The 15,236-nt window shown below is 36.3% G+C and overlaps 1 protein-coding gene across 1 annotated transcript; it reads right to left on the bottom strand.

The window, feature by feature from the left end:
* Nucleotides 1–3,001: 3,001 nt before the first annotated feature.
* Nucleotides 3,002–12,571, bottom strand: LOC122107086 (olfactory receptor 50-like). Its single transcript, XM_042678673.1, has 2 exons — nucleotides 12,051–12,571; nucleotides 3,002–3,941 (listed from the first exon to the last, which is right to left on the bottom strand). The coding sequence occupies exons 1-2, from the start codon at nucleotides 12,569–12,571 to the stop codon at nucleotides 3,002–3,004; spliced, it is 1,461 nt and encodes a 486-aa protein (XP_042534607.1).
* Between the last annotated feature and the right edge of the window lie 2,665 nt (nucleotides 12,572–15,236).

Here is a 15,236-nt window from a genome sequence, read left to right as displayed (position 1 = left end):
AATAAGGTATGTATATGTGTGTATTGAAATGGAACAAACTTAAAATTGTGCTACAGGGGACTCCACTGGAATATTGCTAATTCATTTACAGATACAAGCTGCTCCTCTAGCCATAATTGAATCTTTCCTTTTTCAGTTTCATATCACATTACTTCCTTGCAATAGAATGTATGCCATTTTCATGGTGACTTCCTCAAGCAATCATATTATAGGTAGACCAGCACTCTCAAATCAGTACATTAATAATTTATGTACCTTAATACTAAGACACTTTAGTTAAAAATTAGCTATATTTCAATGTTGAAAAATAATTGAAATTAAACGATGATAGCACTTATTTCCAGATTATATAAAGATTATACTTCACATAAAACATAAATGAAGTACCAGAAAGCCGAAACAGGTTTTGTTGGGGAGAAAGTCAAGATAAGGGAGGTGCAGAGGACTGGAGAGAGAATGGGTAGGTGAATACAATCACAATATTTAATGTATGTATGTGAAAATGGACCCATGTGACTTGGATGGGCAGGATTAAGACAGATGAGGAAGAATGATAACAAGTAGTAATATTAACCCAAATGTATTATAAATGGATGCGCTGAAGATGCTGGAGGGGATGTGGCCAAAAGAGAACCCTATTGCCTTGTTGGTGGGAGTGTAAACTTGTTCAATCACTTTGGAAAGCAGTATGGAGGTTCCTCAAAAGACTACATATAGAGCTACCCTATGACCCAGCAATCCCATATTTTTCTAATATGGGGAGGGGAAGGGAAATAACAAAATGCTGAGACAAGAATACAAGTTGACCCATTGTAACAATGACATGTACAAGAGATTATGTTGAAAATGAACTTTACAACTTCAGGGGAGGAGAGAGAGAGGAGTTGAGGAGGTGGGAAAGGGAGGGATAGTAGGGGAAAAACAAAGGAGGGAGAAATAATGCTCCATAAGAAATGTACTCATTACCTTACTCATGTAACTGTAACCCCTTTGTACAGTATCTTTACAATAAAAATATATATATTAAATATGGATGTGTTGAATTGAAATCTCTTTGTATAACTAAAGACTATAAGAATAGGGTAATAAACAATATATTCTTTAAAATCAATTGTTATTTAAATATTATTTAATAAAATATTAAAATGATTTAAATGATTTCAAAATTAATTCAAATAATCTATCATTTAGTTACAATAATAGATTATTATTTTTCCTATAGGAAAGCAGGAAAAACTTTTTTTTTAGCTAGCAAAAGGGTATCCCTAATGGTCAAGTGTGCATCTCTTAAGAAGTAGATCAGTTGGAAACAGCTTTAATAATCTCTGAGAGCAGCAGGCAATCTTCTTCTGACTAAAGGAAGATATCTATACTTATGTAAAAAAGTACTGGTCAGGAAATGAAACATATTTTATCCACTAAGGACAGCATGTCACCAAGACACAGACATATTAGTAGAAAATGCTGCCATTGTCTCCCAGCAGCAACTTCATAATCATAAAAAAAAAATCTGAGTGAACAGTGAGCCATCTCTGAAATAAATAGCCAGTAAGCTGGGTGCTGGTGGCTCATATCATAATTGCAGCTATTCAAGAGGCTAAAATCAGAGAATCATGGTTCAAAGCCAGCCTGGGCAGGAATGTCTGTGAGACTCTCACCTCTACTTAACCACCAAAATGTCATAGGAAGAGAGGATATGAGGAGAGTGGATATGAAAAAAGCATGATACAAACATATGTGAAAATAGTGTAGTAAATCTATTAATTTATGCAATTAACATGAGTTGATTTTTAAAAATCTGTTACAGTAATTAGCTCATAACAATGAAGTTAAGTACCTTTACCTTGAGCAAAGTTCGTTTCTCAGTTTATAAAGCCAGAATTACTTTTTTAGATGAGAGAAATTACACTTACAGATTAAGCAAAAAGATTACCTTGTTATTTTAAAATAAAAGACAGTTGTCTGTCACAAACAGTACCTTACCTCTAACACAGAATGATCTCAGTTCAGTTTGTGACCACGCCCAGTCACTTGGAGGAAAATCAATGTTATGTGCTAGTTACCATCACACCAACAGGACTTTGGCAAAAAAGACAGTGGATGAGATTTTTCCTTTTAAGAGGAGACTGGAAGAGTGTGGCCAGTTCAGTGAATGAATAAGTTACACTGAAATAGAAGTAACTTTTGGTGTCCTGTTACATGACAGGGGTATGCTAGACAATAAAAAATACTATATACTTCAAAAATGAAAGAAGAAAAATTTACCATCTTCATCAATATGTGAAAAAATGTTTGAGAAAATACATGTTTTCCATGATATTATTAGGCACTATATACGCTTATAAAAACATCATACAATATCAAGTAATTAGGTACCATTTCCGTAATAAAAATAAAACAATTAAATAAAAGTGAAAGCAATTGAACATAAAATTTAAAATGGAAGCAAAATTACATTTTAATTACTGTTATTGGAAATAAAAAGCCCTCCAATTAAATGAAAAATGCCATCACAGACACACCTGGAAAAGAAAAGTATTGTACACAAAGCTATAAAGTAGCTAATAAAAAGACTAAGCTGTGATGATATAAATGGTGAATGATTTTTAGGAAATAAATTCTACATAGCGAAGAAACGTGTAGGTTTATAAAAAAAAAAAAAACACCTTTTCAAAAACTCTTGAGATTTAAAAACAATGATAAAAATGATATACTGTGTTTCATATTGTTGAAAGCTAGTTGTGTTTTTTTTTACCCCATCAAGATTCACTAAAAATAATAATACCAAGAGGAAAACTGGATGAGAGGGAGGGAGGAGGTAACACAGCCCAAAAAGAAATGTATGCATTATCTGACTGAGGTGCCTGTAACCCCGCTGAACATCACCTTTATAATTACAATTTTGTAAGCTTTTAAAACATATAATAAAAATACAGGCAGAAAAAGATTCAGAGAAGGAGCAGAGAAGTTTTAATGTCTGTTCAATAGGTGATAACAACAACTACACTGAAAAGGTTCCTCTCCTGAGGATACTTTTCAGAGCTCCTTTCATATCTCGATTCCTCAGGCTGTAGATGAAGGGGTTTAGCATGGGCGTGACCAGCGTGTACATCACAGCCACAATGACATCCTTGTCATTCGTGTTGTTGGATGAGGGGACAAAGTAGAGCCCAATAATTGCTCCATAGTACAGAGAAACCACAGAGAGGTGAGAGCCACATGTGGACAGGGCTTTGCAGATTCCCTTCAGGGAGGGAGTTTTCAAGATGGTGGCCCCAATGCGGCCATAAGAGACCAGAATGCATACAAATGGTAGGGTAATGACCAATGATCCTACAATGAGGATAACCAGCTCATTGACAGTGGTATCTGAGCTGGATAGTTTAATCAAGGCTGAGAGGTCACAGAAGAAGTGGTGGAGAGTGTTGTCTATAAAGAAAGAAAGACGGGCGAGAAGGAGGGTGTGTACAAGGGCTCCTGCAAAGGACAAAACCCAGGAGCCTGTCACTAACAGGAAGCAGATGCTCTGACTCATGATGGTGGTGTAGTGCAAGGGGTGACAGATGGCCACATACCTGTCGTAGGCCATCGAAGTGAGGAGGAAGCTGTCGAGATCTGCAAAAAATAAGAAAAAATACACCTGGGAAATGCAACCAGCATATGAGATGGACCGGCTCTGTGTCAGCATGTTCATGAGCATCTTTGGTGCTGTGACAGAGGAGAAAGAGATGTCGGTGAAAGCCAAGTGGCTGAGGAAGAAGTACATGGGGGTGTGGAGGCGGGAGTCCAGCCTGATGAGCAGGATGATGAGCAGGTTCCCCAGCACGGTGGTCAGGTACATGGCCAGGAAAAGGGCATAGAACTGGCCTTGCTCCTCTGGCCTGATGGGGAGCCCCAGGAGGATGAACTCGGAGAATGTGCTTCCATTACCCCTTCTCATGCTCTTCTATTTCTTTATTGCTAGAGAAAACAAGCTGGAATGAGATCTGTCTTGTGAACAATCAAAACAACAGAGAAACATACTATGATTATCTGCCTACTAACAAATGAATCTCTATGCAATATCCAAGATTCATCCAATCTCAGCACCATTGTCTTTGAGAACTTAGGAGCTGTCTCAAATTACTGCTCATCACTCAATTAGAAAGTTAATTAAACTTTATACAACTGTACCAATTTGCCCAACCATATGGACATTATCTTTAAAATCACCACATTCTTCAGCAAGCTATGCTAATTATTTTGTTAGCCTGATGCACCTGATGTATTATACACCCATTTATGTTAATTCTTTGCCACGTTACTAAGCAACTACTTTATTACAATGAAAACGCTAATTAGCTGACTTCTGGATTAATTGGTTTGCTTCGATATTCTATTTCTAGCAATATTACTGTAACAATCATTATTCATATTACTTTATATGTTAGTATGTATGTATCTATGATAAATACTAGGAATTGGATTTAAGGTGTATATTAGTAATTTTGATAGTCAAATTACAGGACAATCAGTGGCTAGTAAGTTTATTCTTATTAGCTTTATAGAAAGAGCTAGGAATATAAGACGTTGTCACAGGAAGATCATCAAAGTTGGAAGTTTTACTTAAAAGTTTGGAGAGAACAGGGACAGGACATTTGAGATAAAGAGAAAATTTAAGGCAGTGTTCTAGCTAGATGTGTAATGTCTTTTTTATCTCTTATAGAAAAAAGTTCCAATTGTATTCTCAGAGCAATAGTGGAAGGTGTAAATAAATAATTGAATACGAAATTTGAGCATCTTGCTTTTAAGCAGATACAGATCTATGTATATAAAGAGTCTGAGCAGAGGTTGTTACAACAGATTAGACACAAATAATCAATACTTACACCTGGATTATGACAATGGAAATAATGCAATTGTAGAGACTGGCATAAAATTTGGAAAAGATGTATCAAGACATAATTGGGGATAAAGATAAGGAACAGGGACTATGTGATCTTATTATCTTCTAATAAATAAGATTCAGAATCATTTTGAGATAAACTATTCTCCCTGGAAAGTTGTTTTTGTCCTAGCCTTTCGAAATTCAGATCGTTCATCGTATGCTACTGCTCATGGAGATGTCAGTCATCCTGTGGTCTGAAGAGAAGTGGAATCTGAGGGTCACATACACTCAAACACACACAATCTTAACTACTGAAGTTAATTTAATTTCTATACCTTCTCTGACCCGGCTGCTACCTTCAGCTACAAAGTATAGGAAGGTTCTTCTTTTCCTCTCAAGAGAGCAGGGAATACAGTGAAACAGGAAGAACCTCTAAAGGGCACAAAGTTCCATTGTGGAAGGTGGAAGACTTAACTAGATCTGAACAAAACAAAATATACCCCCCCCAAAAAAAAACATTGCTCACAGCAGCTATGGGTTGGCCCCTGGGGGTCTTGCTATTTCCTAACTGATATAATTGCTTCATTTCCTTTGATTCTTGTGGGAATAAAACTCCTTGTGGAAGAAGGCATAAGAGCGTTCACAGCTGGAGGAATATAATCACCAGGAAGCCATTAAAAACTTTGGGTCACAATACTTTTTGCCAAACCAAAATGGAGATTGGATGTACCAGCCACACCATCTTTGTATATGAACATCAGGCTAGTTTTCAACTATGCAAAATAACACACTTAGTAAATATTTTATACACTTATACCTTGCTTGATCATATTCACCTCATTACTTTCTCTTGATCCATTACTCCCTCTAGTTCATCTCCCCTCAGTAATCCTCCTTTTACATTTGTGTCTTTAATTTGTCCTGTTATTTTTTGGTATGGATTTTACTTTTGAGAGACAATGTGGCCTTTACCTTTCTAAGTCTACTTCGTTGTGTTTATGCTAATGATCTCCAGTTCCAGCCATTTTCCTACACATGGCATAATTTCATTCTCTATGGTTAAATAATATTCCAGTTGTGTGTGTGTGGAGAGAGAGAGAGAGAGAGAGAGAGAGAGCAATTTCTTTTTCATCTATTTATTAGCATGGCTCAGAATAGGCCTGTTTCAATTGCTTACATTATCTTGGTTCTAGTTTCATACTCTCCTGATTTCATAGTATGTTTTTCTAGTGGTACATAAAAATACTACTGAATTTTGTACATTTATTTTTGTGTCCTGCTACTTTGCTCAAAGTGTTTGTCAGGTCTAAGAATTTAGGAGTTCTCAAGACAATCGTGTCAGCTGCAAATTGAGAGTAATTTGGCTTTTTTTCTTTCCTATTTGTATTCTTTTAATTTCTTGCTTTATTTTTCTAGTTAAAAATACAACTACTGTATTGAACAAGAGTGGAGAGACTGGATACCCTTGTCTTATTCCTCTTACTTAGAGGAATTGCTTTCCATTTTGCCCATCTAGTAGTATGTTGTCTACAAGTTTGTCAAATAATGTTTATTATCTGGAGTATGTTCCTTCCATTCCTACCTTTTTTAGGGCATTTGAATTTTGTCAAAGGATTTTCTACATCAATAAAGAGCATATTATTCCTGTGTTTTGTTCTGCTCATGTTCTACAGTACATCTTTTGATTGGTATATTTTGAGCCATTTTGTATCTCTGGAATTAAATCTGCTTATAAGAGTGTTGATGTTTTCATTAAGTTATTCATTTTTACAAGAATTTGTTTATCCAGTATAATGTTATACCATTTTCTTTCTTTGTGTTCTGTACTTTAAAAAGTAGCTTCATAGGATGTGTTGTAATGTTCCTTTATTTATGCTATAATCTCTGAAAAGCACTTGGTGCATTACTTTTTTGACATTTGATAGAATTCAGCCATAAATTTATTCTACACTTGTCTTTGTTTTGTTTGGAGACTCTTTATTGCTTTAATTTCATGGCTCAGAAAAGGCCTGTTTCAATTGCTTGCATTATCTTGGTTCTATTTTCATAGGTCATGTATGTCTAGAAATTTATCTATTTCTTCCAATTATCCAGTTTATTGGAATGTAAGTTTCATATATCATTGCTCAGTCAGTTCAATGATCTTTTATATTTATTTGATATCATATAAAATATATACTTTCTCCTCTTCCATCTCTTGCTGTACCATTAATAAATAGAACCTGTTTTATATTCCTGTTATTCCTGGGGCTTGAACTCAGGGCCTTGGTACTGACCCTGAACCTCTTTGTGCTCAAGGTGAGCACTCTACCACTTGGGTCACAAGACCACTTCCAACTTTTCTGAGATAAGAATTTCATAAGACTTTTCTGCCCAAGGTTGGCTTCAAACCACAATCTCTGAATCTCAGCATCCTAAGTAGCTAAGATTATAGGTATGAGCCACTGGCACCAGGCTCTGTTATTCATTTTTGAGGACTAGATTCTGTATATGAGAGAGAACATATAATATTTGTCTTTTCTTAGTCCAGTTTATTCCATTTAACATGATATCTAGTCCTATCCACTTTTCTTCCAAGATATAATTTCATTTTCTTTACTACTGTACAACACCATATAGTGTATACATACCACATTTTCCTTATCCAGTCCATTGCTTGATGGGCTGCTTCCATATCTTGGCTATTTTGAATGGTATTGCTTTAAAAAGTGGCCATGCAGGCGCTGAGAGGGAGTTGAGTGGACAGAGCCTGATTTACTGTAGAGCACATGGGCAGCAAAGATGGCGCTGAGAGGGAGTAGAGTGGGCTGAGCCCAATTTGCCTTACATTCAGTGCATAACCAGCCCGTGAAATCTTAGGTGCATGATAGGGTATGACCTTGACAGTGATTGGTTCCTCTTCCTCCCCTGCCATGCCACCCGCTCCTTTTGGCTTTAAAAAGGACTGCTCTCTGTTAATAAACGAGTTTCCTTCCTACTTAAAAAAAATAGTGGCCATGCAGATATTCAACTGTTTTTACTGTAGTTTCAGATATATGCCCAAAATTGGTATAACAGAGCCATAGATTAGTTCTACTTTTAGTTTTTGAAGGAAATGGTTCCTTATTTCCATAGAGTTGCATTAATTTACATTCTCACTGACAGCGAACAAAGGGCCCTTTTTTCCTTGTATTCTTGCAAGCATTTGTCCATATTTTGTGATGATAGTCATTCTGTTATTAGCATACAGACAAGTTATATTAGCATGTTTGTTTTGCTTCTTGTTACTTTGCTAAAAGTGTTTTAACAATCCAAAGAGATTTCTGGTGCAGTTCTTATAGTGTTCTTAAGATTAGATAACATGGTCTGTAAATAATGCTATTTGAACATCTTTCTTTCCCATTTGAATTATTTTCATTCCCTTCCCCCTTTCTTGTTGATCATGTCAAAATTTAAACAATATATTTCTTAAACAATATATTAAATAAGTTACTTGTCTTAGAGGAAATGCTTTCAGTCTGTGCCCATTCAGTATTACCTTAACTACAGGATTATTGTTATAACCCTTCGTATGTTCAGATTTGATGCTTCCATTGCTAGATCATTCAGAGGTTTGGTTTTTTTCATCATTAAAGCATGTTAAATTTTCTCAAAGATTTTTTTCTGCATGATCTTAAATGATTTCTTAATTTTTGTCTTGGATTATATCTATATGTTGTGATACATTTAATGATTTGTTTATTGAACCATCCTTGCATTTCTGTTACCTATATAAACTTGATTGTGGGGTATTTTTTTAATATGCTATTAAATCAAGTTTCCATTCATATGCTCAGGTAGTATTCAGTGATCAGTTTTGACAAATGTATATCAGTAAACAAAACATTGGCATAACTCCAGAGAGTTTCCTTGGCCTGCTTTCCAGACCATAGAATCCAGAAGCAAACATTAATCTTTTTATTTTAACAATAGGTTACTAAACTTATGGCAATACCTCTAACTCTATCACTAGAGCTATAAATTATGCTGAAGCTGGTTTTAAATCCTAATCCTATTGTTACACTTGATGTTGGTGCTGGTTCTGGTTAAACTAGTATTTGCTTAAAGGTCAAGTGGCATTATAGCCGTCAATGCTAGATCTGGTTCTCCAGAAGGAGCTGTTGGGAGAGCCAATGCTGGCTTCAGCTTTGGAGCTGACACTGATTCTGTTATCAGTGTTGGAGCTGGCACTAATTATTCTGCCTTGGGAACTGTCTGTTAAACTGGCAGTAGATTCTTATATTCCACTTTGTATAACAATCTTTCGATAACACACCTTCAAAAATTCTCCCTATGCAATATCCATTTAAATGACTGGTCTAAGGCTATTGTCATTTTTTAGATTTTTTTTGCTTTGCATTATTTTATTTTTTTATTTTTTTTAATTGTGAAAATACTGTACAGAGGGGTTACAATTACATGGGCAAGATTATGAGTACATTTCTTATCAAGCATTGTAGCCTCCTCCTTTGTTTCCTCTTCCCATCCTCCCCCTGCCCCCCCCCACCCATCCCTCCCCGCTCTCCCCCTCCCCCCCTCCCCCCGCACCAAAGTTGTAAAAATCGTTTACGACATAACGACTTGTACATCTCATTGTTGTAATGGATCCACCTGTATCCTTATTTATTGTAAATGAATGTTGTAAATGCATTATACAATGTGAGAGGGTTTTATTATGCCATTCCATACCTGCATAGAATGAACTTTGGGTACATGCAATTCCTCTATTACTCTCGTATTTCCTCTGCACTCAATTCCCTCCCACACTTTAACTTTCTTACATTATTTTCAAGGAGTTTCATTATGTCCTTTTCATATATATGCACAATGAAATTTGATTATAATCGCCTTCCTTTCTTTTCACCATACAATCTCCCACTGCCCCTCCCTAGCAGCCTTTCTTTTATATTCATGTTGGAAAACTGGGAGAAAGATAGGTACAGAGGAATTTGTCAACTGGTATTAAAATAGGTAAGATGGGCTGGGTGCTGGTGGCTCCTGCCTGTAATTGTAGCTCTTCAGGAGGCTAAGATCTAAGGATCATAATTTGAAGCCAACTCATGCAGGAAAGTCTGTGAGACTCTTATCTCCAATTAATCACCAAAAATCCAGAAGTGGAGCTGTGGTTCAAGTGGTTAAGTAATATTCTTGAGCAAGGATCAGGGACAGGGCTTAGGCCCTACTTCAACCCTAGAACTAGCACAAAAATTAAGCTAAATAAATAAATCATGTAGGAAAATCAGATCTGGTATTCTAATGCCCAGTAGGTTGACTAGAAATAATGACTACAAACACACTCACACACCTGCACACACGCACATACACACACATACATACCTTTTTGGACAGTCTTACTCCTTCCCTCATTTTCTCACACTTTTTCCCCTCCCAAATTAAATAAACTATAAAGAATGATAAAACTAACTTTTTTACTAAGATTACTAGCCAAATAGATCCAAATACATTACAAAGTTAAAACAATAAAATCTGAAGCTCAAATAGTAGATAACTTGCCTAGCAAGTACAAGACCATGATTCACAGCCCAGTACCTCAAAACAAATCATGAACCTAAAAAAAAGAAAGAAAGAAATTGAAAGGTCAGATAAGTTGATGTTAGGTGAAATGAACACCAAGATAAGTACTCAAATTTTTTTTCTTTCTTGCGATTGTTTCTAACATATTTATAAGATGATTTCTTTGTTGATTTGTATGTCCCTCCCCCATGGTATAATCCCTGCTTTCATTGTATTTGATGTTGGTATAATTTGTAGAGGGGAAGGGAAAAACAAATTGTTTAAATAAGGATACAGCTGGACCCATTGCAACAATGAGATGTACAATTTGTTATGTTGAAAAACGAATTTTACAACTTTGGTGGGGGGGGGGGAGGAGGGGGAGGAGGGGGGAAGGGAAGGGATAGGAAGGGGAAACAAAGGAAGAGGCAACAATGCTTGATAAGAAATGTACTCATTACATTGCTCATGTAATTGTAACCCCTCTGTACGGTATTTTCACAATTTAAAAAAAAAAAGAAAATCATGAACTTAAAAAAAAGAAAGAAATTGAAAGCATTGCTGAAAATGAGTCTATATCTATTTTAAAATACAACTAAGTGATGGAACTACATAAAATGCAAATGATTTTAGTACAAGAATATATTACAAAAGAGAAATTTAGGAAAAGAAACCTGTACAAATGCTTGTAAACAACTTCCTAGAAATTCTTAAGATCAATAAAGTCAAAAGGAGAAAAGGAGAAGAGAGGAAATAAAGAGGAAAAACAAATGAGAAGGTAAGAGAATGAGGAGAGTGAGAGCCTTTGTGCCCATGACACATGCTGGTTACTCTGAAGGCTGAGTTCTGAGGATCACATTTGGAGCCAGCTCAGGAAATTCTGTGAGACTCTTATTTCCAATTAACTAGTAAAAAAAAAAAAGAGAGAGAGAGCCAGAAGTAGAGCTATGGCTCAAGTGGTAGAGAACTAGACTTGAGTGAAAAAGCTAAGGAACAGCACCAAAGCTGTGAGTTCAAGTCCCAATACCAGCACAGAGGGAGGAGAGGAGAGACAACAGAAGGAAAACAGAAGGGAGAGAAAGGGAGGGAAAGGTAAGAGAGGGAAAAATTGCACCCAAGAGTCACATAGCTAAAACAAAAAGAATGCCACCTCAAGATTTAGTAAGAATTCAGGAAAGAACGTGTGTATAGGATAGAAGAGGGTTTACATTAAATAACAGTAAACATAATGGCTAATCACAATGAAAATGTTCTGCTGAGTATATTCCTCAGAGCTCCTTTCATATCTCGATTCCTCAGACTGTAGATGAAGGGGTTTAGCATGGGTGTCACCAGAGTGTACAGCACAGCTACAATGACTTCATTGTCACTAGTGTTGTTGGATGAGGGGACCAAGTAGAGCCCAATAATTGCTCCATAATAGAGAGAAACCACAGAGAGGTGAGAGCCACATGTGGACAAAGCTTTGCAGATTCCCTTCAGGGAGGGAGTTTTCAAGATGGTGGCACCAATTTGACCATAAGAGACCAGAATGCATAGGAATGGTATAGTAATGACCACTGTTCCTACGGGGAGAATAACTAGCTCATTGATGGTGGTATCAGAGCTGGACAGCTTCAGTAAGGCAGAGAGGTCACAGAAGAAGTGTGACAGAGTGTTGTCTCTACAGAAAGAGAGATCAGAGAGGAGTAGGGTGTGTACCAGGGCACTGGCAGAGGACAAAACCCATGACAAAATTACCAGCAAGCAACAAAGGCCGTGACTCATGATGGTGTTGTAGTGAAGTGGGTGACAAATGGCCACATATCTGTCGTAGGCCATTGAGGTGAGGAGGAAGCTGTCAATACCCCCAAATAATAAGAAAAAGAATTCCTGGGCAATGCACCCAGCATAGGGGATGGATCCGCTCTGTGTCAGCATGCTCATGAGCATCTTTGGTGCTGTGACAGAGGAGAAGGAGATGTCCGTGAAAGCCAAGTGGCTGAGGAAGAAGTACATGGGAGTGTGGAGGCGGGAGTCCAGCCTGATGAGCAGGATGATGAGCAGGTTCCCCAGCACCATAATGAGATACATGGCCAGGAACAGTGCATAGTACAAGCCTTGTTCTTCCTGCTGGATGGGAAGTCCCAGGAGAATGAATTCAGACACACAACTTCGATTATCCTTTCTCATGTTCTTCTCTTTTGTGGGCAATGAGAAAGAGATAGAAATGTGAGAGAAAAGTATTTTGTCAAAATCCAAGCATTAAACTACATATATTTTAAACCTGAAGATCTCGTGATTTTGCCCCTTAAAAGACTGGTGTTGGAGTGAACAAAAGAAAAACCTTACTTATCTAGCTAGAAACCAGGTTAATAAGCAAGATCTGAATAATCATTGTATCATATCACACTAGGCTCAAACTTGATATTCCTATTAGTCTATTTATGGAAATCTGATATTAAGTGACTATGAAGTACATTCGGTAGCCAATTTGCAGAAAAAAAAATAGCAGATGGTTCTAATAGTTTGTTGGCTTCTCTTATACTGCCTATGCCTCTGAAACTTATTTTAACAATACTTTATTTTCAGAGATCAGATAAAATGAAAGAATCCCCAGTGAGCTGCTTTGTGACTGAAAGTCAGCATCTGGAGAGGTAGATACATCACATGCTGCCGGTCAAGTAGGGCTTTGAGGAAATGAGTGTATGTCAATAACATAAAGCAGCTAGTAAGATCCCTTGTTGTACATCTCTGTCCTTCCTTTAGGAAAATAATTTCTCCAGTAGAGGGCAGAACATAGAGGAAGTGGTGCTAGTGTCCATTTCTCTCCTCTATACTACAGTATTGTGAAAAATAAAACTTTTTATTACTGACCTTGATTATGCAGTTATATTAGATTCCATCACAACCGAAGTTTTGACTAATAGTTTACTCTAATCGAGAACAAAGAAACAAGAATATTCTTTCTCACTCATTATTTTCTGTCTTCCATCACACTTTCTATAGAAATTTTCATGGAATATAGAGGAGGAAAGATCTGTTCCTCTTTCAGACCTATCCTGTGTAGTATTTCCTTAGCTCAAATCAGGCCATTCTTATTCAAGTCCTCAAAAAAGCTTTTTACAAATTGCCACTTACATAAACAAATAACCTCTTTCTCATTTATGGTATCTAATCAAGGTTTTATGTCAAAGATTCTTAACTGATTTTTTTTCATAATTTTAGTATGTTTTATTTCACTAGTCATTCATGCCTTTTTCTCAAGACAGTCGATATTGTTCACTTATAAATAGGTGAACAATAACAAAAGAAGAAAGAATTTGATGATCTGTCTACTCAAAATTAGAACTCATATTCTACATACTTATATTTGAGGATGAGGAATCAACCTCATCATTCATTCAGAAGACTAACTATAGTTTATATTAATATACAAATTTCCTCAACTGACTAAAATTATCTTTAGAATACTTCTTTCAGTCCACTACATGAAATCATCTTGTTTATGTTATGTTATTATCTCAGACAGATTATTATGTAGCTGGTATGTAGCTTACCACATAAAAATGGTAATTAGCTATGTGTAGAGCATGTATATTGTTTCTAATACTGTACTGTTTACATGTATTTTTACATGGACTGTTTACATATACTAAATAACATTACTCATATGCAATTCTGTACTTTAGCATGTATACCTATAGGATAACTTGCTAGAAATTGAATCAGAAGAAAGGTATATTTATGGTTTTGATAGTTCATTAAATTACAAGAAGCTAAAATGGCAGGGGAAATCAATGTTATTTGTTCTTTAAATTATTCTTTAATAGACAAACTTGTTACCTGAATAATCTAAAATTTGGCTCTGAACTCTGAACTCTCTTAACTCTCTTAAGTGCTTGGAGAAAATGGAGATAGCTATTTGAGGAACAGAAAATCTCAAGACTGTGGTATTCATAAAAAGAAAATAGAACAGAATTATCAAGCAGCCAGAATATATAGTGTCTTTAAATTATAAAATTCAGTTTTATTTCAGGTCAACTGTACTTTGAAGAAAAAGTTTTAGAAAAGTGTACTAAAGATTTTAATATGCAGTACATTATATAAATCAAATTATAATAAAACATGAGTGTTCACAGGAATCTGAATGGGAAGTTATTGGAATAATTTAAATACAAATAATACTTGCTTATGTCTACATCATAGCCAAAGAGATGAAGACAATGGCAGGGATTTGGTATTAAGTTTAGAAGAAAGCCAAACTACAGCTACAATAACGAGGAGGGGCACAGAAATGGAGGGACAAAGGATGAACAAATGCAGCAATGGTACTCACCAGACACAATGTTGAAAATGAACTATGCAACTCGTAGGTGGGGTTGGGAGGGAAAAACAAGGAGAGATGAAGGAAGGGGTGACATTTTCCAAATATAAATGTACTCTTTTTTTGTTTGTTTGTTTTTTGGGTCCGGTCGTGGGGCCTGAACTCTGGGCCTGGGCGCTGTTCCTCAGCTCTTCAGCTCAAGGCTAACGCTCTACCACTTGAGCCACAGCACCACTTCCGGCTTTTTTTCTTTTTGCTTATGTGGTGCTGGGGAACCAAACCCAGGGCCTCATGCATGCAAGGCAAGCACTCTACCACTGAGCCACCTTCCCAGCCCCTATAAATGTACTCTTTACTTGACTAATGCAACTGTAACACCTCTGTACATCACCTTTATAATAATAAAAAATTCAATGAAAAATAAGATACTCAAAGAAATACTTTTTCAATGTTTTCTCCAAAACTAGATATAAGTTCAATCAGTTTCGGGTAAATTATTCTATTTGGAGAGTTATCTGGCCACTTCAATTC

This window comes from Dipodomys spectabilis, unplaced genomic scaffold (genome assembly GCF_019054845.1).
Source record: "Dipodomys spectabilis isolate Male_0828 unplaced genomic scaffold, ASM1905484v1 ptg000046l, whole genome shotgun sequence".
NCBI lineage: Eukaryota > Metazoa > Chordata > Mammalia > Rodentia > Heteromyidae > Dipodomys > Dipodomys spectabilis.
Note: the sequence above shows the minus strand (reverse complement) of the source record. Positions and strands in the feature narration are given on the sequence as shown.

Excerpts from the sequence above, each read along its gene's own strand:
- LOC122107086 (XM_042678673.1), bottom strand. The coding sequence starts at position 12,571 with ATGAGAAAGGATAATCGAAGTTGTGTGTCTGAATTCATTCTCCTGGGA. Across the intron at positions 3,942-12,050 it reads TTCTGTAGAGACAACACTCT|CATGAGAAGGGGTAATGGAA; the intron begins GTCACACTTCTT and ends GAAATAGAAGAG.